The 27,707-nt window shown below is 36.7% G+C and overlaps 1 protein-coding gene across 2 annotated transcripts in view; it reads left to right on the top strand.

Moving 5' to 3' along the window:
- The window catches only part of p4ha2 (procollagen-proline, 2-oxoglutarate 4-dioxygenase (proline 4-hydroxylase), alpha polypeptide 2), a 33,193-nt gene extending 7,316 nt beyond the window's left edge, over nt 1-25,877 (top strand). Inside the window, exons 2-15 of one of the 2 annotated variants that reach the window (XM_040149844.1) lie at nt 897-999; nt 2,613-2,709; nt 3,599-3,750; nt 5,692-5,829; nt 6,719-6,958; nt 9,276-9,472; nt 10,300-10,476; nt 11,590-11,660; nt 12,887-12,986; nt 13,875-13,928; nt 14,635-14,700; nt 20,467-20,535; nt 21,186-21,282; nt 24,496-25,877. In XM_040149844.1, coding sequence (XP_040005778.1) covers nt 915-999; nt 2,613-2,709; nt 3,599-3,750; nt 5,692-5,829; nt 6,719-6,958; nt 9,276-9,472; nt 10,300-10,476; nt 11,590-11,660; nt 12,887-12,986; nt 13,875-13,928; nt 14,635-14,700; nt 20,467-20,535; nt 21,186-21,282; nt 24,496-24,566 — 1,614 coding nt within the window. In that variant the 5' untranslated portion in view covers nt 897-914 and the 3' untranslated portion in view covers nt 24,567-25,877. Of the gene's footprint in view, nt 1-896; nt 1,000-2,612; nt 2,710-3,598; nt 3,751-5,691; nt 5,830-6,718; nt 6,959-9,275; nt 9,473-10,299; nt 10,477-11,589; nt 11,661-12,886; nt 12,987-13,874; nt 13,929-14,511; nt 14,572-14,634; nt 14,701-20,466; nt 20,536-21,185; nt 21,283-24,495 lie in introns of both variants that reach the window. The other variant, XM_040149845.1, reaches the window with a different exon arrangement.
- The last annotated feature ends 1,830 nt before the right edge of the window (nt 25,878-27,707 follow it).

Below are 27,707 nucleotides of genomic sequence, written 5' to 3'. Positions count from 1 at the left end.
TGAATGTTAGGGAAGGCAATGTGGCAACTGCTGACAAGAAAATCATAATAAACCTAGCGACAATGGGGCTTTACACAGCTGTCTGAACTGAAGTTGAATGCCAATGATATCAATCTAACGTACTGTTTAGTGAGTATTTTCTAATAATTATTAAAGATGTCATATGTTGAATATGTCAACTAGATCCATAAATGTCAGTCCAGTATGTAAAGGATATAACCTATAGTACTTGGTTTGCTGTTAACATTTTGAAAGCAAAATACTTGTGAGTTTCTGCAGTGCAAGCTCTGGTTTATATTAATATTAAATGGACACTGAGCTTTATTTAGTCCTGCCATTAGTCATAAACATTTTTTATTATGTATCTGGTGGCCACATTGACACCAGACCAGAACAATGAACTCATCCTGAGCTTACATGAACCAGACGTTTTGTTGTGCTTTGGGATTTTATGATATACATTTTGTTCATATGGCTATGTCTGCAAGTTAATCACATATATTCTGCACTGTAGAAACAGAGTTTTATAAAAAAAACAAAAACAAAAACACTTATTTCCACACTTTCCTTTTATTTTTAGTTCATAATGAGAACTGGGCATAGAGGCCAATATGACAGCATGCCTCCAAGCAGGCATTAGTGACTCATTTATCGGAGACATACTGGAAACATTGAATATTGTTAGACCATCAGTAAATTTAGTATGGAAGCACAGCATCTTTGCATAAACTGTTCACTCAGGGTAATGGAAACTGCAAGTTTGGTTTTTTGGTTTTTTTGTGTGTGGTTTAAGAATAACCAACTGTTTTGCTATACAGGAGTATTTTATGACATGAAAATGAGCTTAGATTGTTTGAATCTGATGTGACATGATGTGATAACGTTTCTCATTGCAGGTTATTGAAAAAGACAGAATGGGGAAGTCCCTGTTTTTCGTCTCCTGGGCTCTGCTCTGCTGCTGCTGCTGGACCACACAGGCAGAGATCTTCACCTCTATAGGTAGGTTTAAAGCGCTATATGAACTTTTTTTTCTTTGTTGTTTTCTTTATATTAAAATTAGTCTTCCTCCAGCATTCATTGGATCTATTGTGAGAATGTCTTGATTCAGTTTGCTACCAAATTCTCTTTGTCGCATTCTTTTCTTTACTGATCAAATATTTTAATGATTATATATATTGAACTCACAGGGCAGTCGACAGTTATTGTGCTCTATTAAAAACCTTGAATGTTGCCTTGAAAGCTATAATAAATGTTATGCATCCAATCTTATTACGGGATATCTCTAAAACACACCTGGATATGCAAGCAGATTGTCCTTAATACAGTAGGTACAGTCAGCATGGATATAGATAGTCACATTTACAAACTTCTGAGTGTTGGAATGAGTGAGACCTTATCTCCATATGCATTCCTCTGCACATTCCTGTAGTCAGTTATCATATTTGTGTCAACTTTATTTTTTCCTTTACAACACGTTTGAATGCCACTCAATAGCCCCAGCCCCAAAGTGCAGAGCTCACTGTGTTTTAGATAAAAATATAATGAATTTGTTCTTGAAGCCAGGCACACCTACTGATAGAGTATTATTCTTAATCTCACCCCTGCACCTTTGGACACATAACCCACAAAAAAGCATGGCAGAATATCTCTAACCGTTGCACTACTCAACAAGGCTATTTAATATTCGTAATTAGGAAAGTGCAGCTGCTTTTGCTGTCACTCACTGTGGTTATTGCCCTGAATAGGAGTTGATTGCTACATGTAGAAGAGAGTTTTGAGTTTAGGAATGCATTCCTTTTCTTTTCCATAAAAAAGGTTTTAAATTGAGAATGTGGACAGAGGGGAAAGAAGTCTGAATTTATTTTCAGGTATCCTGAATAACTTCTAATATAAATACTTGTGGTTGACTGATTCCTTTTTACAAAACCGTGAAAATATGGTTCAGTTTTTTTCACAGTGCTCAAACACAGCATGATTTCTGCAGATGCGATTAAGATGTCTTGTACCAACTTCAAAAGAAACAACAAAAAAAGAGACTGCAAAATCCCCCATATACTTTATTTCCCTTTTGTGCAATTACCCACCCTTCATTTAATATGTGAGAAGAGGATCACTGATTTACACAAAATGCTTTTGATATGGAGTATAAATCACATGTGTTAAACATCACTTAAATCACGCCGATTTACTGCACTTGGCCAGTTTGTTACACCGGTTGCATCCAGAAACAACGAAAGTTTTTCATGATTCCTCTTCCATTTCCTCAACGACTCAGGAATGAACATACGATTAAAGCTCCACAGTTTGTGGCTGAGGTTTTATTTTTAGCTCAGCCTAAGTAAGAGGCATTCATACCAAAAATACATTTTATAGGTTTTTAAAGCAAACAACTGGCAACACTGGCAACACCCTTACACCCTCTAAAGTTTTGTTTTTTTTTGATTAAATAAAGCAAGATAAAAACATTAGTTAATCAAGATTTAAACTGGAAACAGACAGTTTGTCCTAGCAAATACTAAACCTGCCCATTACCTGCAACTGTAAGCACAAATTGTCAATTCTTCACCTCTCACTCATCTACAGTATCTGTCTACCTGTCCGTCTGTCTGCAGGCCAAATGACAGACCTGATCTACACAGAAAAGGAGCTGGTCCAATCTCTGAGGGAGTACATAAAAGCAGAGGAGTCCAAGCTGGCTGCAGTCAAAAGGTACATTCTGAACCCTGTGACACAATAACAACCCAACTGTTTGAGGCCCAAAGAGATGAAATTACCCTCTACTTCACACGAAAGAAAAGATGAGGGAACTGACCCCGAGGCTGAGAACGACTGGACTAAACTACTACGAAAATATGTGACCAGTGTCATTTTTAATCAGAACAAGAACGTTTAAATTTTGATACATTAAGTATAGTGCTGATAATAATTAGTACCTTTACTAAAGAAGGACTTTGAATGCAGAACTTTTATCTGTAATTAAGTATTTTTACACTGTTGTATTAGTACTTTTACTTAAGTAAAGAATCTCAGTACGTCTTCCACTAATTACGACTTCTTAATGTCTCTCTCATTTGTCTTGTGATTTTGAGGTTTCCAGTTTGAAACCAGGTCCTCACCGCTGTCCTATTATGCTTCATTTGTGTTATGTAGCAAGTAGTACTATTAAAATCGTCTGAATATCACTGACACATTTTATAAATATTTGGAATATCTGTTTCTGTAACAGTAAACAGGATTGCCTAATAAAATAGAACATTTATAGCTGTCCCTTCAACAATCAACAGAAAGATGTGTTCCTGAACACATGTTAACAGTTAACATGTTAACGTGTTCACGTTTAAATATTTAGTGTTCAGAACTTTTGTGGAAGTTTATCACAACAGCTTTAACATTTTTTTATTTAATTTGTACAGTACATGTTTTATGTGGTTTAACACAATTTTAGTCTCTTTTAACTTTAGTTACTTTTGCAGGTTAAATCAATGTGAAGTAAAATGTAGAATGTGTTCAATGTCTTTTATAATACACATATACTGTATGTATCTGTATGATAGGAGCTTTTATAGTAGTAACAGCACTTTGTTTGTCTGTCTCTTAGCTGGGCCAAAAAACTAGATACTCTGACCAGAGTGTCCACCTCTGACCCAGAGGGCTACCTCGCCCACCCAGTAAATGCCTACAAACTGATGAAGAGACTCAACACCGAGTGGTCTGAGCTGGAGAGCCTGGTACTTCAGAGCCCCTCTGATGGTAAGGAAATTCCTCCAAAACAATATTTCGGTGAAGGAAGCCTGGACAAGACTGAACAGCTTATGCTACCCTGGCTAAATGTGAATTTTTTTAGCCTTTGATTTTACCTTCCTGTTCCTCTGCCAGTTGACATTGCCTTCTTTCCACCTTAAAATATCTCTTCAAATCGTATAGTGCATCTGAACGGCAGCATTCACCACTTTTTCTATGTGGCTTCTCTCAGCATGAGCAGAGAGCGTGTGGTCAGCGTCAAATAGACAAGGCAGGGCAGGTGTGGGCAGAGTGATTGCAGCTTTGACTGCAGGGTGGAAATTTCTGCTGTACTGCTCTGCTTAAATACTCTGCACCCGCTTGAACAGAGGGAGAACAGAGGCTGATATGTGCTGCAGCTGTTCCTCATCTCTGCATATTTCAGCCATGTCCCTTGTGTGTGTGTGTGTGTGTGTGTGTGTGTGTGTGTGTCTGTGTGTCTGTGTTTGGACCTGAAAGTGTGTGTGTGTTTGTATTTAGGTCCATATCTGTGTGAGGCTGATAAATTGAGCATGAGTGAATTGTGTGTAATACAAGGGAATCTGTATACGTGGCCGTGACTCGGAGACAGAGAGAGACTGGGAGTAGAGGGACCAGTTATAAACCTTTACAAACATAAGTAGATTGAAGACCCTCAGTATTTTGATTTAGTTTAATGTATGTATTTTTCTTTACATCAGCAATTGTGTTGTAATAAGCGCACCTTTTCTCTTTTCCTTTTATCCAGAATTCTTTCCCTCTTTATATTTTGGCAAGACTGATGTATTCACATGAAATGTCAATAAAGCAAGTTAAAAGAAAAATTGACACTGGGAGACCGAGAATGATGGAATTTGGACCTTTACCAGACATGATATATAATATAGGTTCAGGTGTTTTAGATTAAAAGTTGCCTTCTCTGAATACCACTGAGCCCATACAAATCATAGAAAATGTATAATGAAAATATCACAACTGCCCTTGGGAGTTTCTGATTGTACTGAGCAGCAGATAGTGATATCTGATGTGTATTAACAAAATAAGGATTATGAAGGAGCACACTTGATAACGTTTCTCCAATGAATAGTACTTGTTAGTAGTCATCGGTAACAAGAGACACCGAACTAAATTTAAGTATTTGGTATAGGCGTCATGAGAATAATATTGGTCACTTAAACGATCGTCTGAGGTCAGAACAGAGGCTCTTAATTATTTACAGAAAGACTGGACTTGCTGTGGTAGGAAAGTTTGTACTCACTGTGGGTTATAAGCCTGAACACAGACACAGTGAGACAGGAAAAGAGAGAGAGAGAATAATTACAAAGCCAAAGGGCCTAGAGCAAGATAGGGATTTGCAGATTTATTGTTTAATGCATTTAAATTTGATAAATAAAATCAATATTATTTATTTTTCACTTCAGTGTAAGAGGAAAATTGAACCAGTCTTGGGAAAATCATTTAAAAAAAAGTATTGTTTAAAGTAAAGGATATAAAAGGTGTAAATAAAATCAATCAAAGGAGTTTAGTACTAGTTTGCGTTTTCTCCCACTATGTTTGTTTTCATAAATGCGGGCTTTCGCCCGGGTAGTACAAACACACCCTCTAAGACCCCTCTTTTTTGTATGCACTGTATTTAAATGCGTCATAGTGTGCTTAGCAGAAGAGAATGGTTGTCTATTGAATCACCATTGTTTTATTTATCAGTAATACAAAATAGCAAAACTGAATTTTGATTGTTTGAAAATTATGAAATTTCGAGTGATTTGTATTTATTTACATGAGTTTATTGTACTGTTTAATATAATTTATTTTAGCCCGAAGTTGCTGAGTTATAGCAAAGTTGAACATTTAACATCCTTTCCTTTTTTTTTTTTTTCACTATCGTGAACATCCTGACATTTCCAATTTAACCATTTCTTACTTTCTCTTCAGGGTTCATTTCCAACATGTCCATACACAGACAGTACTTCCCAGATGAGGAGGATGAGACGGGTGCAGCGAAGGCGTTGATGCGTCTTCAGGACACGTACCAACTGGATTCTGAGGTCTTCTCAAGTGGAAAGCTGCCAGGTAATCAATGAGTGTGCAGTGATAATGTAAAAAAACATAACTATATTGAGAGGGATACAGTAGTGTGTACATTTATAAAAGAAAGAGGGGAAGGCAAACTGCACCCAGTGATGATTTTGTTTTGACGGGTGTGTTTCTGTCTTTATATTTCGGTTCTTGTGGAAACCAGTTTGAGTTTTGGACCTCCTGACAGACTACATTTTTGTCAAATTAGCTCATGCTGACCAGCCCTCCCTTCTTCATGAGTTTCAGTCTGAGTTCAGAGTTAACATTACTCTTAGTTTAAAGTGGGGTTGGAGATAAGTGTAATGTTATTTTAGAATTACTACTTTGGTTCTGGGACATTACTGAAATGCAGTTTTACTGTATATGTGGTTAAATATCTATTGGCTGAATTATTCACAGATCTAAGAACCATCATGCAGTAATGACTTCAACATGGTCTTGTTTTATACTACTAGGAGTCCTCAAAGTCAAAAATCCTCAAATTGTACACATCAAGGCTTTAAAATAATAAAAAAATGATAGTCACTTGATATGAACTTGAAGAATAGCTGCTATGTTTGAACTTCAGTCCCATTCCAGTGGTAACTAGACAAAATTTGGATGCAACATAGGTATGAAAAGGTGTGTAGTTATGCAGACTCCTGCAGGTATGTGTCTGTGTTCAGTTGATGAGGCAAAAGGCTGTTTTTGTTGCCTGAGAGTATCTGTACTATCTGTTTTTCATGCTGACCTAGGATCCATTAACCTCAGTTGACTCTGCATATCTAAACCTGCCTATAAGTAACCAACTTTTAACCAATATATATAATGGGTACAGTACAGTACAGTACTCTACTCACAGTAGAGTATGGTCAGTATTTAAATTCAGTGAGTCCTGCCCCAGGTATGCACTCCAATGCCATACTGACAGTGGACGACTGCTTCGACATGGGGAAGACGGCTTATAACGATGCAGACTATTATCATGCTGTGCTGTGGATGCAGCAGTCCTTGAAGCAGCTGGATGCCGGGGAGGAAGCTTTGGTTTCCAAGGCGGACATTTTGGACTACCTCAGCTACTCTGTTTACCAAATGGGAGACCTGCCCCGAGCCATTGAGCTGACACGCCGTCTGGTGGCTATTGGTAAGTTGCAGCATAGGCAAGTGTACTGACACAGAAGATGTAAGCTCAAATCCGTGTGCACACGTATAAACGTTACACACAATCTCACAATCATTTATCTTAGCATGATCCTCATTATTTGACTTTCTTGTAACCATAAATGATGGGTGAATGGGTTCAAAAGCACATTTAACATGTATTTTAGGAACACTGTTAAATTTTTCAGTTGCCTCCCATAACGCATACAGACACCACCTAACTGATCAATACAACCACAGTCCTCCACAGTGGGATAATTGATGGGTTGTGTTCTTGATGTTTCACCAATCGCTACAGTCCCCCCTCCTCTCACTGCAGTGGTGCTCTTGCCAGAGCAGCAGGGTGTAGTCCCTCCAGAGTAAGAGCCGGAGGTTTCTAACTGTTGTTTTAGTCTCTGCACCATGGGCTGTGTTGACAGCTGCAGGCCATCTCTTTAGAGCTGTGGTATGCTTTTTTGCTTGTGAAATGAATTGAGGAAGAGCAGATGTAGCAGACATAGACCTACTGCATGACAGTGCTACAAACATTGAAAATACACATAACAGCGACTGCATGTACAAAAAAGATAACCGGAACATTAAAAGGATATACAGTCGGAAGAAGCAAGGTATAGTCCAGATTAAGCAAAAAAAGCATTACTAGAAATGCAAGAAAAAAGGAGTTGAGGAGGGGAAAGAAAGCAATCAGTTTTATTCTGTTGTCACGGGCAAATGTTAAAGAAATAGTTTGGCAGTGTGGGAAATTGACAGATTGTAAGACTCTGGGAAGTTACTGCACTTAGCCAAGAAATAGTCGTGTGTGCACACACACACACACACACACACACACACACACACACACTTTGGATTTTGTATAGATGAAAAAAAATGAGATGCATCATGTTAGTTAGTGAGCTTCAGAGGCAGTGGTAGACTGATTTTGTTACGAACAGAGCAAGCCTAGCCTGATTTTTCCTTTCTTTATTCTCTTTTGGTCATTGCTCATGGCTGCTTTCCAGTTTTTATGAAAAGGGTATAAATGAAAATGGTTTTCAATTTTGAAAAAAAACTGAAAACGTGTTCCCAAAAAAAAATATTGATGAAATGACTATAAGTTATATTTAAAAAATAAAAAAAACAAAAAAAAATCTAAATGGTTCAAAAGAAAGAAGAATAACAATCCAACAATTAGCAACAAACAACACAGAAGAACAAAAAAAGAGGACAACAAAAACAAAATAAAATGACAACAAAAAAATGGACACATAACAGTACAAACAGTCTAGATCAAGCAAAGGCAGAGATCATGCAAAATACAAGAAAAAAAAAACTTTTTTAATAACTTTTGTCATATCTTATTGATCCATGTATATATTTGTATATCATATTCCAGTTAAATCTATTAATCAAGGTGCTTGATGGTTTTCTCTAGCAGACCGCCATTAGTAGGAGACTATGCTCATACTGGGCATCTCCCAGGACTGAGTTTGTGTAGCTAAATCAGTGTGTACTACAGCACTGCTGAAAAAGACCATACATACTCATTTGTATTGTTTATTGTGTACTTGTCTCAGCAGTCTGACTCCCCAGTAAGGAGTTTAAATTACCTCCAGCAAACTGTTGAACTGCACCTTTCCCTCCTACAATAAGAATCTAAACTAAGTCAATACTAGGGTTAAACAGGGTTTACTGATGAGGTTACTGTCATTTTGGTACACAGGGCAGCATTACTCCTACTACAAAGAAAAAAAAGAGGCAGGCATGTTGCTGCAATGAGGGAGGATTCAGCGCGTAAAGTAAAGTCCACAAGATGGTGTGTTTGCTCTGTTATCCAACCCTGTTGCTTTAGTATCTCATTAGTATCTAATACAGTAATACAATTGAAATGCTCAAATACCAGTACCTCAGAATTATACTTAAGTACTTGAGTAAATTCACTTAGTTACTTTGCACCACTGATGACTGAGTTCATTGAAGCGGAGTTGAAAGGTGAAGTCCACAGTGAGAGTACTGAAAATGGTTGTTGCCGTTGTAGTGAGTTGTTTTGTCTTTTATTAAACCATACCGTACTTCGTTGAAGTCAATAAATAAAGCTTAAACAAAGGAGGTAAAAGACATCAACATGCAATGCTTATTTTCTTAAAAAAAAAAAAAAATCTATCTGTTAAGGAGTAATAACTTGTTTGTCAACAGTTAAGAAAAGGACAAAGCTGTTTAAAAATTGGGCAGTTTTAATGCAGTATTCATTCAGCTCTACAGGTTTGTCTCCTTCTCAGTTGGGATTTGAGCCACTAACAACCACATTTTTCTTGTACTGACAGAACCCAGCCACCAGAGGGCAGGAGGAAACCTCCGTTATTTTGAGCGGTTACTGTTCAAGCAGCTCAATGAGCTGAAAAAGGCCTACGAGCCTGCCTCTGAGGAACCCATCCAGCTGGGAACCTACAGCAGACCTAAAGACCATCTCCCAGAGAGAGAGACCTACGAGGCCCTCTGTAGAGGAGAGGGGCTCCAAATGGTGAGACATGAAGAGAAAAATAAAGGCATGTTCTTAATTAGGTGGGATATGATGTGAAGACTTGTAGCAGAGAGGTCAGAATACTTGATCTTTTCACACATATCTGAGGAGTTAACATTTTGCTTTGATCCTCAGCTGCAACTGAAGGTTTAGTTTCATGGCAGTACATTTTTGGTTTAAATTAATTTAAATCGAGCACATAGATCATTTTGATTTTAGATTGATTATATCTACAGCTTGTCTTAAAAAACATTTGGAACAAAAGAATAGTTGACTACAAACAATACAGTGTCATTCTGTCATGTTAGGCTGCTTTTCTTGTGCTAAACTGATTACATAAAAAAGCATTAGCCAAGGTTTTTCCACACTTAGACCTTCAACAATGAATCGAGGAATGTATTTCATATTGAAGAGCAATGTACAAGAACCTGCAATACAGTGACATAAACAGAAAACATACCTGCGCGACGCTGGAAATGTTTGACTTTAGTCAAACAATCATGAAAAAACAGACTTATAAAAGAGATATATTATATTTTCTATGTGGCTTATTTATTAAAAGTTAAAAACGTATAGGGGTGCACAGTGCGTGTACTGAGTGTAACTTTGGTAACCCATCATCCTGTGAAATACATTTTGCCAGCAGGGGGCAGTCAAAATAAATCAGATTCCAGTTCCTCTAACTCAAGCCTGCCCCAGTATGTTCGACATGAATGTATTCTTTACCATAATTCTTCTTGTCTGCTCTTCATACTGGTTAGATTCAAATGAAAAAACTATATACAAATAAGAAAAAAAGGTTTTATTATTTTCTGCCTGTTTACTAGACTGAAGCGAGGCGCAGCCGTTTGTACTGTCGCTACCAGGATGGTAAGAGAAACCCTCGTCTCCTGCTGAAGCCCATAAAGGAAGAGGATGAGTGGGACAGCCCCCACATTGTACGCTACCTGGACGTCCTGTCAGACGAGGAGATTGAGAAGATTAAGGAGCTAGCTAAACCCAGGGTGAGACAAGAAGCAATGAATAAATAATAATAAATATAAAATCATAAATATAAAAATTTTACACTTAAAACAAGACATAAAACAAAATGACAGAGAGAGTAATGTTACATTTTTTATAGAGAGATGATGATACTGACAAAGCTTGTTGATACTATACTTTTCTTATGGACGGCATTGTATTTACAGTAATACCCTGAGAGATAAAGGGTATTTATTAAGCTATAATACTGCAACAAACATGGCCTACGTAGAGCAAGTAGACTTGATGGTTAACTTACAAAGTGATGCTTTCTTTTCTCTTTTCACCATAAATTTTGTGACTCTTTCACCTTTAGTGCTACACTCTCGGTCTTTGGATTTCACTTTGATTGTTGAAGATGTCCCCACTCTTTATCATATCATCTGTTAACACTGAAAGAGAGTGCGATACAAGGTGTCTGACTGGCTTTTAAAGTGTATCTTCACCTTTTTAAATAGGTCAGAAACAGTGCCATTTTATTTTTAACCAGGCATGTTTACCTTGAACAAAGACAGTGCATCTTGCTTCAAACTCTGCCTGCTCTACTGCAGTACTAGGCTGGGCTCTAACATTTCAAACAATACTCAAAATTTGTCTCATCAGCCACATTTGTCTGTTGCTGTGCATGTTCAAAATGTGTTTGGTGGTGCATTCCCCTAACAGAGTGCACTCAAAGATCTGAATATCTTATGTCAGCTAACAACCACACCAAGTGCTGACAAAAAGAACATCATAACTGTCAAACAATATATTCAGTTATTCAGAAGTTAATAAGACCAATACTTTGCCCAAGAGCTTATGTAATCAGGCACCTGTGCTGATTAAAAAGCAGTCTCTTTGTACCAAGGACACATTCAAAATAAAGTGTACAGGGCAACCATTCTCACATTCTGAATGTATAAATACTGTGCTCTTAGAAAAATAGAATATAAGGAATAAGGAATATTAGATATACAGTATATTTCTAATATAAAATTAATAGGGGAGGGTAAAGGAAGATATTTTTGTGGCTCACCATAAATGTTAAACACTTATTTTCTTCAACTGTGTGCGTATGTTTTTATGTTTTATTTTGTTTTGTTTTTTTTTTTAAGCTTGCCAGAGCTACTGTCCGTGATCCCAAAACAGGCACCCTGACCACAGCCAACTACAGAGTATCAAAAAGGTAACACATTCAGGGGAAAGGTTCCTTGGGTACCTGCTTGTGAATTTCAGTCATTAATACACAGTCAGAGCTCATTATTGTCAGTTTTTATTATTTATTGTTACTATTTGCAGTGTAAACTAAGGTACTCCAACCATTTACTGTATTGTTTTTGTATAATGTGGGATCCTTAAGCTTTGCATTTTTACCCAGTTATCGCTTTACTCTTTGCTACCAGAAACATTTTCTGGCCTGTATTCATTGCAAGGATAAACTGTTCATTGTAAACTGTGATAAATTTGTTTTCTTGGAACAGAAAATGTGATAATTTTTGGGTGTGTTTAGTTCTTTTAAGTAAGAGAACCCCAGGTATGTTTTGGTAAAATTGGTAAAAACTGAAAATGATGAGCCTCATGTAATAGACAGGCCTCTGATAAAATTAGAGCATGATGTAATGTCAGGGGCTATGAAGCATAATCAGCAAAATGCAGGAATGTGGGATCGGGCAAAGCGGAGAACTGGCAAGTAGGACACTAATAAGTTGGCTACTGGTGGCAGAAGGTTAACAGGTTTCTGTTAATGGGAATGATTGCACCACTAAGATAGTGAAACAATCTGGCCAACATAGATTGGTGCTGAGCTATAAATACTAAGACCGATTGCTGATAAGGAGCAAGTGAGAAGTGAGAGACACTAGAAGGTCAACTCCCCAGTGTCCACCCCCAGGCATTGGGCTTTGAACACTGAAAGACTTAAATTAATATCGCCTGTGTCCTCAGCAAAAACGGGAATGAAAAAGGCTTCAAGGCCTCTAAACGTTACTTATAAAAAAATTGGGTCATTTTTTGATATCATGTTACATGCAGCATCGGAAGTCAAATGTTGTGTTCCTTTGCTGTTTCAGGATTGTTGATTACTTATTTTCAGACTATATTTTTGGCCTCAACTTTATTAGTCAATTGTTTTAAGCAAATCAGGTTAAAAAAAAAAAAAAAGTCAAGATGCAGACGCCTTTTTATTTATTTATTTTTATATGATAGATTAAAACCAAAACATTTTATTCAAAAGTGTATTTATGCCAATCTTTATTTTCCGGACTAAGTATACTAAATTTTAAGAAGTTGCATATCCACACAGTGTTTACTGTGTGTGTGTGTGTGTGTGTGTGTGTGTGTGTGTGTGTGTGTGTGTGTGTGCGCGCACACTCTACTATACGCTTACACATGTACACATTTTTGTTTTCTTAGTGCATGGTTGGAAGGGGAGGATGACCCCATCATTGCCAAAGTCAATAAGAGAATAGAAGACATCACAGGCCTTACGGTCGACACTGCAGAGTTACTTCAGGTAATATAATACATACCGCACAACTACATCAAATTACTACATTATCATGTTACATATTACACAGAAATGTGAGATCCATTTTTCTGAATGACAATTGTATTCATACTAAATCATACAGTGGAAAGAAAGAGGTGGAAAGTGGTTATAAAAAAAAAAAAAAAAAATGAACATCACAAAATGTGTATGTAGTATCCTGTCTACAGAAGCAAACCAGGCTCAGTCACACTCCCGTTGTACTGCTTTTTATGGATTGAAAAATTAAACCATGTTGCAATTTTTTTCACTAAGAACATGAGAAAAAGAGAATCATATTGTCTGTCTCTACATCTGAGACTTCTCACCCCATCTCAATACAATGGAGGTGAACAGAATTTAGTTTGCGACATTCTAAGCATGGAAAAGTTACTTTGAAAACCTCAACAGCCGTGTTTCCTTCCAGAAACAATGTCACAGTCACTAAGGATAATCCACAGTCCCCAGCGTAAACAGTTTTAATTGGAACTACTTTCTGCCAAAGAATATAGTCCCCATTTGAGTTTGTTGTGAATTTTAGCAATGTATACATCAATAATTCTCAATTTAACACCTACTGTGCATCACAGGTTAGATTACAGAAACTATTACAGTGAACAGGATGAAGAATTTCGGTATCAGCTAATTATTTTTGCAATTTCTGTAGTTTTAGGTATGAGTTTATTTTCACAAGTTAAAATCATTCAAAGGACCTCAAAATGACAGATAAAAGAAGGGCTTATTCATCACGTCTAAATAATATAAAACAAATTCACAATATCAAATCAATGCCTGTAGATGCAGTGTAGTTTTCCAAATACGTTTCTTAATGATGTTGGTTTAATATATAAATTATCATTGTCAATGGCTGACCAGGTCGCTAACTACGGAGTTGGAGGACAGTACGAGCCACATTATGACTTCTCGAGGGTGAGTTAAGTTGCGCATCAAAGTGTGTGTGTGTGTGTGTGTGTGTGTGTGTGTGTGTGTGTGTGTGTGTGTGTGTGTGTGTGTGTGTGTGTGTGTGTGTGTGTGTGTGTGTGTGTGTGTGTATGAGTGTGAGCAAGTGCAGGTGTGGAAATGTAAGTGACATGACCTTACATGCTATACACTTTTCCTATAGTTTTTTCCTATAGTTGTATCCACTCTGCATCTGTGCAGCTGTCTGGAGTTTTGCTACAGAATGATTTTATTATACTACTGATTTTATTTATATATATAATAGAAAGGGTCATTGCAAAAAAAGAAAGAAATAACTACTCTTTGGAATAAATTATGAAGTGCTCCATGTTATCTTTATATCTCTCTGTGCATAATACACTATTAAACATGTAAGTTAAAGCTATTATTTTGAACTTAGATGAAAAATGTAATTCACTTGTGAATCAGTAATGGCTTTGACAGATGATAGAGTAGACTTCATTTGATGTGAGTGTAGCTAGTGCCCTCAGTGGCGGGCTCCTAGTGCGAGTCGTTTTGGTGATGGGTTAAATGTTATAAACATCTGTTGCAGCGTCCTTTTGACAGCAACCTCAAGGACGATGGAAATAGACTTGCTACCTTCCTAAACTACGTAAGTACATGTGTGTGCAGTGTTTTCATCATGTATTTTTACTTTTGAATTTTATCTTTATAGAAAGATGAGCCTGATGCTTTCAAAAGATTAGGCACTGGAAATCGTGTGGCAACTTTTTTGAACTACGTAAGTACGTGTATCCAGTCGCCGTTGATTGAAGGCTGGTGGTGGCAGTCACCTGAAATCTACGCTCCATGCTTCTTTTGTTTTAGCTTCATGGGCATGAGTATAAGCTCTGGTTCAATTTTGAACTTGGATTGATTGACTTTCATAGAGTTGCACTAATTGGTATTACAGTCCTGTGGTTTGAAACCTAGAATTGCCTGATGTAATGGGGCAAGATGGGGCAACATTTTGTGGAAAGAATACCCTAAAAATGGTGCTAGATAAATATTCCATCACCTGGATGACTTAGAGACTTTGTAGACAAATATTTAAGAAAAACGTTTTTCTGTCAATCAGTTCTAGTACATATTGTGGAGAGTTTTGTTGGCCATTCTCCATTAACACACTGACTTAGAAGTCTTCTTTATTTTACCCGTGTTAACTCTGGGTTGTACAAAATAAAAATTACACAATTAGATAAAACATTTTGTTTATGGGGTATGTAGTTGAATTTTCCTTTTTCCTATGGTGTGGATGTGCTTAGGTAGATTATTGATCTACAGTATATGATAAATGTAAAACCTCTATGAATAAACACATTTAGGTTGAACACAAGATATGGACAGGGTATAACAGTATAACAGGACGGAATACAATAAAACTCTTGATTCCTTCAGGGAACTTGTCCGGAAGAAGCAAATACTACAGAAGTAAGACAAAGCAGTTAAATTTTGTTTAACTTTTTCTCATTCTTTCTGCAATGTTTTGATAAACTGTAATAACTACAATGGTGAAGAGTATTTATTTTTACACTGAAACACGTGGTACAAGGAAGAAATCTCAAAGTGATAGTACATTACGTATTTTAGGTAATAGACCATAACTTCAGATCAACAAATATGATTGACTTGTGGCGAAATAGATTTATTACTGGACACTAGCTAAGTTGAATGATATATGTTTTTGTCTCATCTTGAAATATACGCGGAACAAATGATGGATTAGTCTAAAGGAAGCTCATATTCCCTTTTCTTCTTATCTAAAACAAGTTTTTCTTCATTCTTGCCTGACTTCCCCTCACTGTTCTCCTCACTGTACCCCTTATTCGTTGTAAGACTGTCACAAGACCTTTTTTTTGATGGTACAACTCACCAAGCAATGCAGTATGCAAGTATTTGAACAGTGATACAATTTGGACAGTGACATTACTTTAGTAGATACAACAATAAACACAATTTGTAGAAGTAGAACGCCAAATGTAGTCAGTCATAAATAGCTCTTGGTTTCTTCTCATGATGTACGTTATAACATGAACTCAAAAGGCTTTTGCCAATGGTGCCATTCACAGTTAACCCCTCCAAAGTGCTATGTAATTCAGACACCGGGGTGTCTTATGCAAACCTAAAGACATTTCTAGCCACCATATTCCATACCTTTTGGAGCCTTCCAATCTCAGTGATAGCTGCATTGACCCAAATGGCTGAGCAATAGCTGACCTGACTGCCTTTTAAGGCTTGAGTTAACGCTGTGCTAGTGATCTTTTTATGATAAGTGACTGATAACGGAGTCCATGATAAACAATATTTAAATGAATACCTAAAAGCTTAATAATTGAAACCCATTCAATGTCTTCCCCCCTCTAGAAAAAAAACTTTTAACTGGATCTGTGCAAGCCCCTTTTTCCTAGATCCAATCACCATAATTTTGGTCTTCCTGACATTCAGGACAAGTTTGTTGCTACAGATTTATATTTAGTAGGTCCATTTGTATGGCCGCGTCTATTTGTGCTGCTGAATGTCCAGCTGTATACACAGTAGTGTAATTAGCAAATACTGTAGTGCTTAGTACTTAGAATCAAAGCAGTAGTTCTATATATTTAAGTACTGGAGTGCATTTATGACGTGAACGCATGTGTGCTCGTGCATGGTCGTTTTTCGTTTCGAAGGTTATGCAACCACTGTTCCTACAGTGGCAAGTTCACATTCATTAGTGAACTACAGTTAGGTACATAAATATTTTTAAAATGTGATATACTTTTTGTAACTTTGCCTCTGTACACCACCACAATGAATTTGAAACAAAGCCATCAAGATGTGATTGAAGTGTAGACTTTCAGTTTTAATTCAAGGTGTTCAACAAAAATATCGCACTGAGGAATTGAAGCCATTTTTAGACATAGCCCCTCATTTTCAGACAGGTGTGGCCTGCTCCTTCATGACAAATTAAGCAGATAGATTGGAGTTGATGTCAGGTGTTAAATTTGCCATTGCTAGCTGTTCATGGGAATTCTCAATATGTTGTCCAAAGAGTTGACGATGTGAGTGAACGTGGCCATCATTACGCTGAAAAAAAAACCCCAAATCTATCACACTTAGCAGAAACTTTAGGAGTGGCCAGATCAACAATTTGGTACATTCTTAAAAAGAAGGAATGCATTGGCGAGCTCAGCAACACTAAAAGGCCTGGAAGACCGATGAAGACAACTAAAGTGGATGATTGCAGAATTCTTTCCGTGGTGAAGAAAAACCCCTTCATAACACTCTCGAGGAATTAGGCATGTCGTTAAAGTCTACAATCAGGAGATGCCTTCATTAATTAAAATACAGGGGGTTACAATAAGTTGCAAACCACTGGTAGCAAAAAAAAAACTTAAAGGCAAGATTAGACTTTGCCAGAAAACATCTAAAAAAGCCTGCACAGTTCTAACTTGTACCAGAATGATGGGAAGAGAAGAGTATGGAGAAGGAAATTAATGGCTCATGATCCAAAGTATACCACATCGTCTGTCAAACATGGTGGAGCAGTGTTATGGGTCACTGGTGTTTATTGATGATGTGACTGCTGATAGAAGTAGCAGGACGAATTCTGAAGTGTATAGGGCTATACTGTCTGCTCAGATTCAGCCAAATGCTGCAAACTTTGCAATGCAAAGCATTTGATGATGTCCATGGGTTCCAGACTTCAGGCAGTCATTGACTGCAAAGGATATTCATCGAAGTATTAAAAATAAACATAATCATAACTATAAGGATTATTTGTCCAATTACTTTTAAGCCTCTGAAAATGGGGGACTGTATGAAAATTACTGTAATTCCGGAACAGTTAATTCAATATTTTTGTTAAACCCATTGAATTAAAGCTTAAAATATACACTTCAGTCACATCTTGAAGGCTTTGTTTCAAATCCATTGTGGTGGTTTACAAAGGCAAAATTCTGAAAATTGTGTCCCTTAACTGTATAACTGATCACACGATACAATTACTTTATGAATAGTTTCATCATGGTGAGAATATGACAGAGCAGTCAGCAAAACATCGAGCCAAGTAGTATTAGAAAATACCATGTAGTAGGTTATAATTAGTGTGGTATTAAGCAGTATAGTCGAATGAACACAAGTAGTTTGTGTTTTGAATGATTTAATTTACTTACTTAAACCAAGCAAATGAAGCCACATTTGGAAGATCGTTTCTGAGGAAAGCTTTCAGTGAAGGCAGAGGTCCAGCTCATCTAATAGGCTAGGCTATGAAAACTTAGCTAGGCAAGCAAGCTTTCAATTCCTGCAGGCATTGTGGATGCAGCACGTGCTGCCCATGTTTCTTTGAAAATGCATCACAAATAAAGAAACATTCAGGAGTGCAAATGATGAATGAAAGGATGCTTTGCTGCCTTTTCATCTTTACTAGTTAACATTAGCTAATTAGAAAAAATAATGAAATTCACTGTGGTGCTCAAAGGCTACCGGCAGCTAAAGGCAACTTTTAAGGTGGAATGTTGTCTTGCATGTTAGTAAGTGCATGAGTTGCCGTTGTGAATCTGTCAATACCTTAAATGTCAATATGACAACTTAGACCATTCCATTTGCCTTTATCGGTTGTCTTGTATGACATACGCTTTAGTGATGATTGGATCTTCAAGCACTTACAAGCTGTGTATGAATTTCAACCGGATTATACAAACTGCATTTGGATAAATTAAGAAGAGGAGTGGACCGAAGAAGCTGCTCTGTTACACCAAACTTTACAATATGCAAAAGGGAAAAGCGACCCATTAATGAATGACTGCATTCTATCTGTTAGATAAGATTTCACCCAATTTAATGCAGTTTATTGGAAATAATTATGCAAAAGTTTCTCCACCAATATTTCCCGATCAACCAGATCAAATGCAGCACTAAAATCAATTAATAAAGCTCCAACTATATTACCCTTTTCCATCTGTCCCAGCCACTTGTCAGTCATCTCAACAAGAGCAATAGTAGTAGAATGTCCACTTCTGAATGCATTCATATTCAGTATTTTCCCAACAATTTACCAGTTGCAGGGAGAATACCTATAGGGCTCTATTGTCCATCGTCAAAGGTTGCTTATTATCTTCAGGAATGGGACAAAGTTTGGCATGCTTCTAACTCTTTGGAACTCGTTCCTCTTCAAGTGACCAATTAAACAGTAAGATAAAATGGAGTTGTTCTCTGCTGAGCAGCCAATTGAAGTAGTGTATTGTCCTCAAAGTCATGGGCAACTGATTTTTCCATCAGTGCCACATCATTCAGTTTTTAGTATGTGCCTGTCAACCTCAACATTAGATGGTGGAGCCAAGACAGAAGTTGCAAGCAGTCCTCGTATAATATTCCATGTATTCTTTGAATCATTTTTACAATCCCTAAATGCATTCTTTTAAAATGTTACTTTCTTTTTACGATTTAATTTAAGTGCATAATTACGAAGCTTTTTACAGCTTATCTGATTCCATTAAATGACAGGTCTTAGTAAAGCTTCACAGTTTTATTCTATTTTTATTTCTTTGTATCACTCCAATTAATATTGAAATCACCCAATAGGAGTACCTCCACGTTTTCTTCTGTTGCTTTATCTGTGATGCTACACAGATCATCCAAATAGGACGTTGGATTTGGGAGGTCTGCGAACACATTAAAAAAAAAACAGTGTTGTTATCCTCCTTCCAGAGAACACAATATTGTCTCATGGATCAGCTCTGGAGGCAAAGTTTCTCTAAACCGCTTGTTGTCCTTTTCAACAGCAGCCACCTCATTTTCACCAGTTTGCACTGAGCAATTTAGCACCACATTCTCAAACATCAGATTATCAATTTGCATCTGACTATATTCTAGGCTCGCTCTGAGCTTGCCCAGGTCCTCTCTCATGGCATTCAGTATCTCAGACTTTGCAAGCCTTTTATCAATGGATTGCAGAAGGGAGCAATTTCCTACTCCATTGTAGGGTCACTCCTATCACTGTCAGGATGTGCTCTTTTTCTTGGAGAGGGTCTGGGAATCTCATTAATATCCGTAAGGATCTTCATCTTCCCTCTTTCAAAAGTATTCCCATGTTTCTTTCTGAGACATATTTCTGTTCGCTTTTTGATAGCTCACCTCAATAAATCTGTCCAGCTCTTCAATAGACACACTGGAATCCAGATTGTCTGATCAGAGTTCAATTTGGACTTGTAGTTATATAGATACAGCAGAAAAGCTACCAGTGGGAGCAGGCTGGGACAGAGGGAATCCACTCAAAATCACCCCAAAGGAAGAACTATGAATAAAATGGCTGTAATTCCTAAATGGTTCACTGCTTTTTTCATTTGCAAAGTGGGTAAAACATACAAATGTTTTACTAAACCACAAAGGCAGATGTGTTGTTGTTGTTTTTTTGTTGTTGTTGTTGTTTTTTTTTTTTTTAGTGTGTCCTTCAAGAATTGTTGCATACCAGTGTGTATTCTTTAAGGAAAACACAGAGACAGTTTCCAACCAACTAGTTCTTTTTTCTCAGATGAGTGATGTCGAGGCGGGAGGTGCCACGGTCTTCCCCGATTTTGGAGCAGCAATCTGGCCCAGAAAGGTGATGACAAGAGTGTGTGTGTTTGTTCATGTGAAAACTATAGTGTCATTTCATGTGTGTGTGCTGAGTTGATACTTTGCAATCAGATTTAGCAATAAGGAAAAACTTGTGCTTTTAGCCCAGAATGACCATATTAATATTAGCATTCGGATTTTGAGGAGACGTTGCCGTAAATCACATTGCTTCACTTCACTTCACACCAGAGATGTAACCAGTGATATCCCTGCATCAGTCAATTGTGTTGTAGTTCCTGATGCACAAAAGCCATCACCTCATTCAAATCAGTGTGAGTATTTGGTTTTCTTCTAATAGGGCCAATTCACGGCAGTGTAACTGCAAAGTCCGGATGCTTATGATAATATGGTGATTATTGCTAAAATCACAAGCATTTTCTTATTGCTAAATCTGATTCCTGCACAGTAGGCATAATACACAGCAAGCCGCAGCATCTGTGGTGTGATGAGGTTGATCCAGCCTTGCAAAGTGAAGAGATTTGGTTCCTTGACTAAAAAAACAAAAGTTGCAATCTCCTGCTTTTTTTGCCAATGTGGAAACCAGTAGCATAGTTTTCAAGCAGCCAAAAGTCTGATTGAGGAACATGCAGGTCAGTATGTTACCAACGTTTTTGCATATTTTTCATTTCTCCACAGGGGACAGCAGTGTTCTGGTATAATCTGTTCAAGAGCGGGGAGGGAGACTATAGAACCAGGCATGCAGCCTGTCCTGTCTTAGTAGGAAGTAAATGGGGTGAGTCAAAGTAAAGATTCATATTGATATATTGAATGGGAGTAGAGAACAACTACTTTATGACTGAAATTGAGATTTAAAAAAAATGTGTATTATTTGGTAAAAATAAAACCATTCAGACAAATTAGGACTTGGCGATATGCCTGAAAACAGTAAAAAAAAAAAATTCAGTATAAAGAGTACATACATTTTATCCTGATACGGTATATGCATGCAAAATTATATGCATAATAAGTAAATTAATATTCAGTGAGTTAAAATGTGTTCCACTGTTATAAATTTCATTGGACAAAACTCTTTACATGCATTAAAAAAAAAAAATACAAAATAACAATTTTTTGTTATCTTGTAATGACATTTTCTTTTGAATCATTAATCCACATTACAACATTTGGTAGAATGGTGTGATGGTATCAAAAATGTTATGGAAATTTATATTTATTAAGCTATTCAGATAAATAATGTTGAATTGTTGTCCAGCCCCACCAGAGATTGTGATACTTATTCAATGTTTGCTACAGTTTCTGCATATTCATAGATTTGAAGTCACAGATAAAATCTTTATATGCGAAAGTATGTGCATAAGAAATATTTATTATATTCTTGATCTCACATTATATTGCACAATGTAGCTTCCCCCCTGGTTTCACATGGATTTCCACAAAGTTCAATTTAAGCTCCAATTCTCTTGTTATCCAAAAATACAAAGTCTCATTTCACTATTTGCTGGTGACACCCAAGTTTATCTCTCTTTAAAAGCTATATATCCCAGGTTGGTTTGCATATCTCAAGAACTGCTTTTAGCATAATCTAATGCTGAAATTGTATTCGGTCCTCGAGCAATTGCCTCTCTCATTTTCATCCAGTATTCTCAGCTTTTCATACCATATTGTAAAGTTTTATTTAAAATTCATAGGCTTTTATTCCATATTCTCATTCATTGTTTTCAGTTTCAATCTGGTAATTGTCAGGAGAGAAAATAATAGAAAGCTATAATAAAAATCATATTTTAGCATTATGCTGGACCAAAAAGAAATACCTTGACACTGATCTTTAACCACAACCTGAAAGTTACTGATACATGGCTGTAAATATTTTTTAGAAATACAAATACCATTGTACAAAGGCTTAGATATTGTACTTCAAATACAAGCTTTATCTGTAACCATTTTACAAAATCTCATCCAGGGTCCCCGCAGATCCTTAAAAAGTCTTCAAACATCCTAAATTTAGTTTTTTGATATTAAAGGTCAAAAAATGTCTGAAAATGTCTGGAATTGTAGGAGAGGGGGCTTTAAATTTGATTTGGGGCAGGATGAATAAGCGTGTCTATTTTTTGTTCAGTTTTTGTTTTATTTTACCAGTAATTTACATCCCACAACGATGACCATTTCCACAACATCCGATACCTATTTGGTTTCACATTAAATAGATAGTGTACACTCATCTTAGAAGGTGGCGGTAGTACGCCTTATTTATTCAGCTCCCGATTTGAGGGATGTGGCACAAAAAGCACGACCAAAAAAAAGAGAGAAAAAAAAACAAAACAATAACGCTGTTAGCAAGCAATGCAGGCTTAACCATGGGTAAATGCAAATTCAATGAGAAGTGGTTGGAGGACGACAAATATCTTGGCTGGCAGAAACCTTCCAGCGGTTCAAATGAGGCGTGATGTAAACTTTGTTGCAACAACATTCAAACTTGGGACAGTGGGTTGTACAGCACTTGATCCTCAAATCGAATCTGAAAAGCACAAGTACTATGCTAGTACTCGAAAAAGTACTATGCCCGTCAAGTCTTTTGCTGCTCCTGCTAGTTGGGCTGCACATACCAATAGTGAAATTGATAAGAAGGCCGCTGAGCTGCAACATGTCACCTCACATTTGAGATATGGTGTCCTCGGACAAACCGGGTCGAACAACTGTATAGATTGTTTGTTTCTGCCAGAAGTTCTGAAAAAGTGAAGAAAATAAGGATTATTCCTCCCAAGAAATTACCCAGGCAGACTTTAAGAGTTCTTTGCACTTTTGTAGAACAAGTTGAGATTGTCTTGTGTGCACATTTTTGTGACTATAGGTCAAACGGTTGTAGTGACTGGGTTGTCAAGTTGTCTGTGCAGGGGCACTGGGTCTACTGCCATACAGTTTTATTTTTGTTAATATGAAGGCAGCTATTTTAGCTTATGTCCACTGAATATTTCTGTTAATCAAATTTGATAAAACTCTGTAATGCTGTATACTGTAGTTTAGTAATGCAGTAATGTTATTATTTTTTCCTTTTTAGAGGTCTTAAAAAGGTCTTAAAAGTAATTAAATGTGTACTTAGAAAATGTGCAGATACCCTATTAGCATTAAAACCATGCTCATTTGATATTTTACCTGAGTCTGCAATGTAGTCTACAGGGAAGAAGCATGTACAATTTTTGTATGTCTCAACAATAAGGCATTCGAGGACAATTTCAACCAATTCAAAAAGAGCCTTAGTATTACTCTTAGTGGTATCTTGACATGCAAATAGTTTTGATTTTATTTCTGAAGGTTTTGAGATACAAGCCCCTGGGATTCCACCACCAACTCAGTAATAAAAGTGAATGAATGTTTATTTGGAGTATATCCCAGTTAATCCCAAGTATGGGATCTCCTGGATAATCCACATACTTTAGTGTGATGAGTTTCAGTTGGAGCCCTTTTCTGCGAAAGAAATAGTCCAAATAAATTTACACATACAGTAAAGATATTGTATGATTCAAAAATAGTTCAATTTAGATATGAGTGAAAGCACTTTTTTTTTTTTTTTTTTTTTTAAGACATGCACTTCATTGGATGAACAGGGCGAGACAACGCTTGCCTGAGATATTAATCATAAATTTTAAAACTTGAACACGCTAATTTGCCAAACACTGCAGATTAATCATGGGACCAGTGTTGACATATTGGGCAGGTTGTGTAACCAGGCAGGGGAGTTTAAACCACCTCATCTTGTTCTGAGTTGGTGAAACACACCACTGCAAAGAGATTCAAGATCTTCACATTTCAGGTTCTATTAGAAGCACATTTAAATTAATACACACACTGTACTGGGAGAATGCCTTTACCACATGCCGATGTTGGAAATTTTGGCAGAGAAGGTTTATTGTGGCTTTTTGTTCTATTACACAGACATTACTTAACTTGCTCGGCTATTTTTGGGTTTTTTTTGTTTTTGTTTTTTCAGTGTCAAACAAGTGGATTCATGAGCGAGGACAAGAGTTCAGGAGACCCTGCAGCCTGACAGAAGTGGACTGAAGTTTGACCCACATCTAAAAACCATGCGAACACACTCACACACATATGCATACATACACCGTAGTGCCTTATTTATGGCAATAATTCAACTCTCAGACACGTTCTACAAAACCTAAGTGTTTTCACCATCATCTTGTCTGCATGATTAACAAGTTAACAACATGTTTTATGAGGAAATTATGACACTTGTATGCAAAATCTGACTGGGTAATATCTTTTGCGTTGTTTTTTTTTTTTTTTTTTTTTTTTTTTTTTTGCCAGAAGATGTAGAGCTCAGTTCACTGTCATGCATCCCCACCGCAGCCCCATCTTGGTTAAATAAGTGAATTAAGTTAGATATACATTTTATTTTCTGTAAATAGGATTAACTAATAAATAAAAAAAATGTTGGTATGTTGGTTTTCCAACATTTACACATTTTATAGTCCTTAAATTCAAATCCAAAAAAAAATTACTGGAAGATCCAAATATGAGTCCACTGCAAAATTATCCCATTGATACCAAAAACTAATATTTGCTTGTTTTGCTCCCAGGTGAACAGTTTGCCCATCAGACTACTTTTACAAGCAACTTTTAACTTTTCAAATTCAAAGGATTAGCATTAGTGGTTATACAGAGAAGCTTGTATAAATTTAGCTAATTTCTTAGCTGTTTAAACACCAAAACTTACAGGATGGTGCAACCTTACCAAATGGAAAGAAAAAAAAATATTTCCACACGTTAAAAATATTTCTGAATAAGAGGCAGCAACTGGGTGAAGAAAGGTTGTATTAGTTTGATTAATAATGAAAAATAAGTGCTTTTGGTAATGGACTTTTTGAACCTGGCTGTAGACTTTGTACTACATTCACTTATTACAAATTAGATAGAAATTAACCATGACCTCTACGGTATGAACACATTTTCAAGTTGTTTTTCAGGGTTTTTGAGTAGAACTGAGAATCTGTTCATAAATACTTGGCTGCCAACTGTCAGAAAAGTCGGTTTACAGAAACACCTAGGATCCAAAGTAAATCTATAGGCTTGTATTGGCTCTATTTAGAAGTTTATTTGGGAAGTACTTCAAGAAAAACAACTCCTCTCTGATGGTTATTTTAAATAAAAAGTGAAGATTTTTAGCAAATGTCTAAGCAATACCTTCATCATTTGCATCCAACGTTTTTTTTTTTCCCCTGTCAAATACATTTCCTCCACATCATGTCCAGGACATTTTTATTTATAGTGTTTAAATTATTACACTGTTGTTACATTGTGAGCTCTTTCTACAAGATGGCAAACAAGTAAGTCAATAAACAATGTGTTTTATTTAAATGTTTTGTGCCTTCATTCACTGTGTTACATGGTTTCTCAGTCTGTAATGAAAATGTCCTTATCACCCAGCATGATTTCTCATACTGACTCTCAACTGGATCTAGTTACTGCATCCAGCATCTTTCTGTGAATCTGACAACCTTTGCTGAAGCTCAGTGGCTATATTGGTGAGTTTTCAGGTTTAAGTCCCAGTTGATTTGTAGAGTAGGCACAGCATTAATTCACAATAATAATGTAATTTAACTTTGACCAGAATACATGAAACAGTAGAGAAGACACAGGAGCGTGGTTTGCAAAATGGTTAAGTCTGATACTGGGCATTAATATAGCTTTTTAGAAAATGGACTAAAACATGTTAGACCGCACTGTATGTTAACAGCATGGTGGTGAACAGAGGAAATTGAAGGAAGTATAAATCACTCTATGGGAAAGGGATCTCCAGTGTGATTTGCTGGATCCCCTTAACAGTACACTCTCTCATTAAACATTAATTATGGGACAGCTGTATCTGTATCTTATCTGTCATCGTAAACTTTGTCTAATACGGCTTGCTGTACAGGAGTTGTTTAAAATCGCTTAGAGCTGCATCAAAGCAAACTTTTCGACCTGTCCCATTCCCTCTAAACACTGCTTGGTCCAAGCTTGGTGCGACCCACCCCTACCCTATTGAAGTGATTGCATCCTATTATCATATTTACAGTAGCACCACGTACTTGAAAATGCGTAGCTGGCAGATCTGTCCCTCACAGGAATGCCATTTGAAAGGGTTCGTACATCCACACCTCTAATTGAATCGGTATGCTTACCAGGAGGTCGGTCCTTGTATCTTTATAGAGTAAGCCTTTCCAATTTCTGTTCTTATTCGTCTCCTTCAATTTGGTCGGTTCATATTCCCAACTCCACATTTAACGAGTCAAATGACTGTTTTTGGACGCTGTACCACCTAGATAGCTGAGACGACTCTGTATAGGCCTAGTACACTCTCCTGCGTTAATCAGTCTATTAGACAGCAGAGATGATTTGTACTGAGACAGAGTTACTTTTTCTAAATGACATTAGGTACCTGGGAGCACTTTGAAAGTACCTCATTTCAAATAAGGGAAAAATATGTTTAAAAAATCGTATCCTAATCCTAAACTTATACGTGACTTTGACTAATGCCTTAGCCTCTCTTTACCCGTCCTGTGTTGGACAGGTAAAAGCGGTTTTGCGGCTTGTGACAATTTGGGCTACTTTTTGTAGCATTTGAACTTGGGTTAAATTCTAATCATTTGGCCCCTCCTCTCCTCCAGTTCTTACTGACATTGACAGGCACTATTAGGTTCAACACACAATGATTCATGATAATATCTAATGACTGAAAGAGTAAATGTCTTTGTATTACAATTAGGCAATTTTTTTTGTTTTTTAATTATTATTTGGCTATACTTCTGTGATAACATTTTTTTTACATAGAGACTTTTTATATTTGATGTGAAGTTATCCAAAATACTTGGTGGAGACAATTTTTAATCACTGAACCAAAAGCTTAATTTTTCTTTTCAAACTCATATTCAGCCAAGAGAGGCTTTGCAGGCAAGTTCCTTCACAGCACCACACAGAAACATGACAATGTACAATTGCTTAAAAGTATGTTAAGACAAAGATAAAAAAGGAAAAAAAAACTGTTCTAATCAGGGTTTTATGGTGATTCGACAGGTTCAAGGCTCTGATTGGACTATTTGCTGTCAGTCAGATCTGGCAAATCTGGTCCTGGCATATCATTGGACTCAGAAAGAAAAATAAAATTGAAAAATAAATTCTTTTTTGTTTGTTTGTTTGTTGTTTTTT

Source organism: Xiphias gladius, chromosome 17 (assembly GCF_016859285.1).
Source record: "Xiphias gladius isolate SHS-SW01 ecotype Sanya breed wild chromosome 17, ASM1685928v1, whole genome shotgun sequence".
In the NCBI taxonomy this organism is placed as follows: Eukaryota; Metazoa; Chordata; class Actinopteri; order Istiophoriformes; family Xiphiidae; genus Xiphias; species Xiphias gladius.
This window is presented reverse-complemented; position numbering and strand designations above follow the sequence as displayed.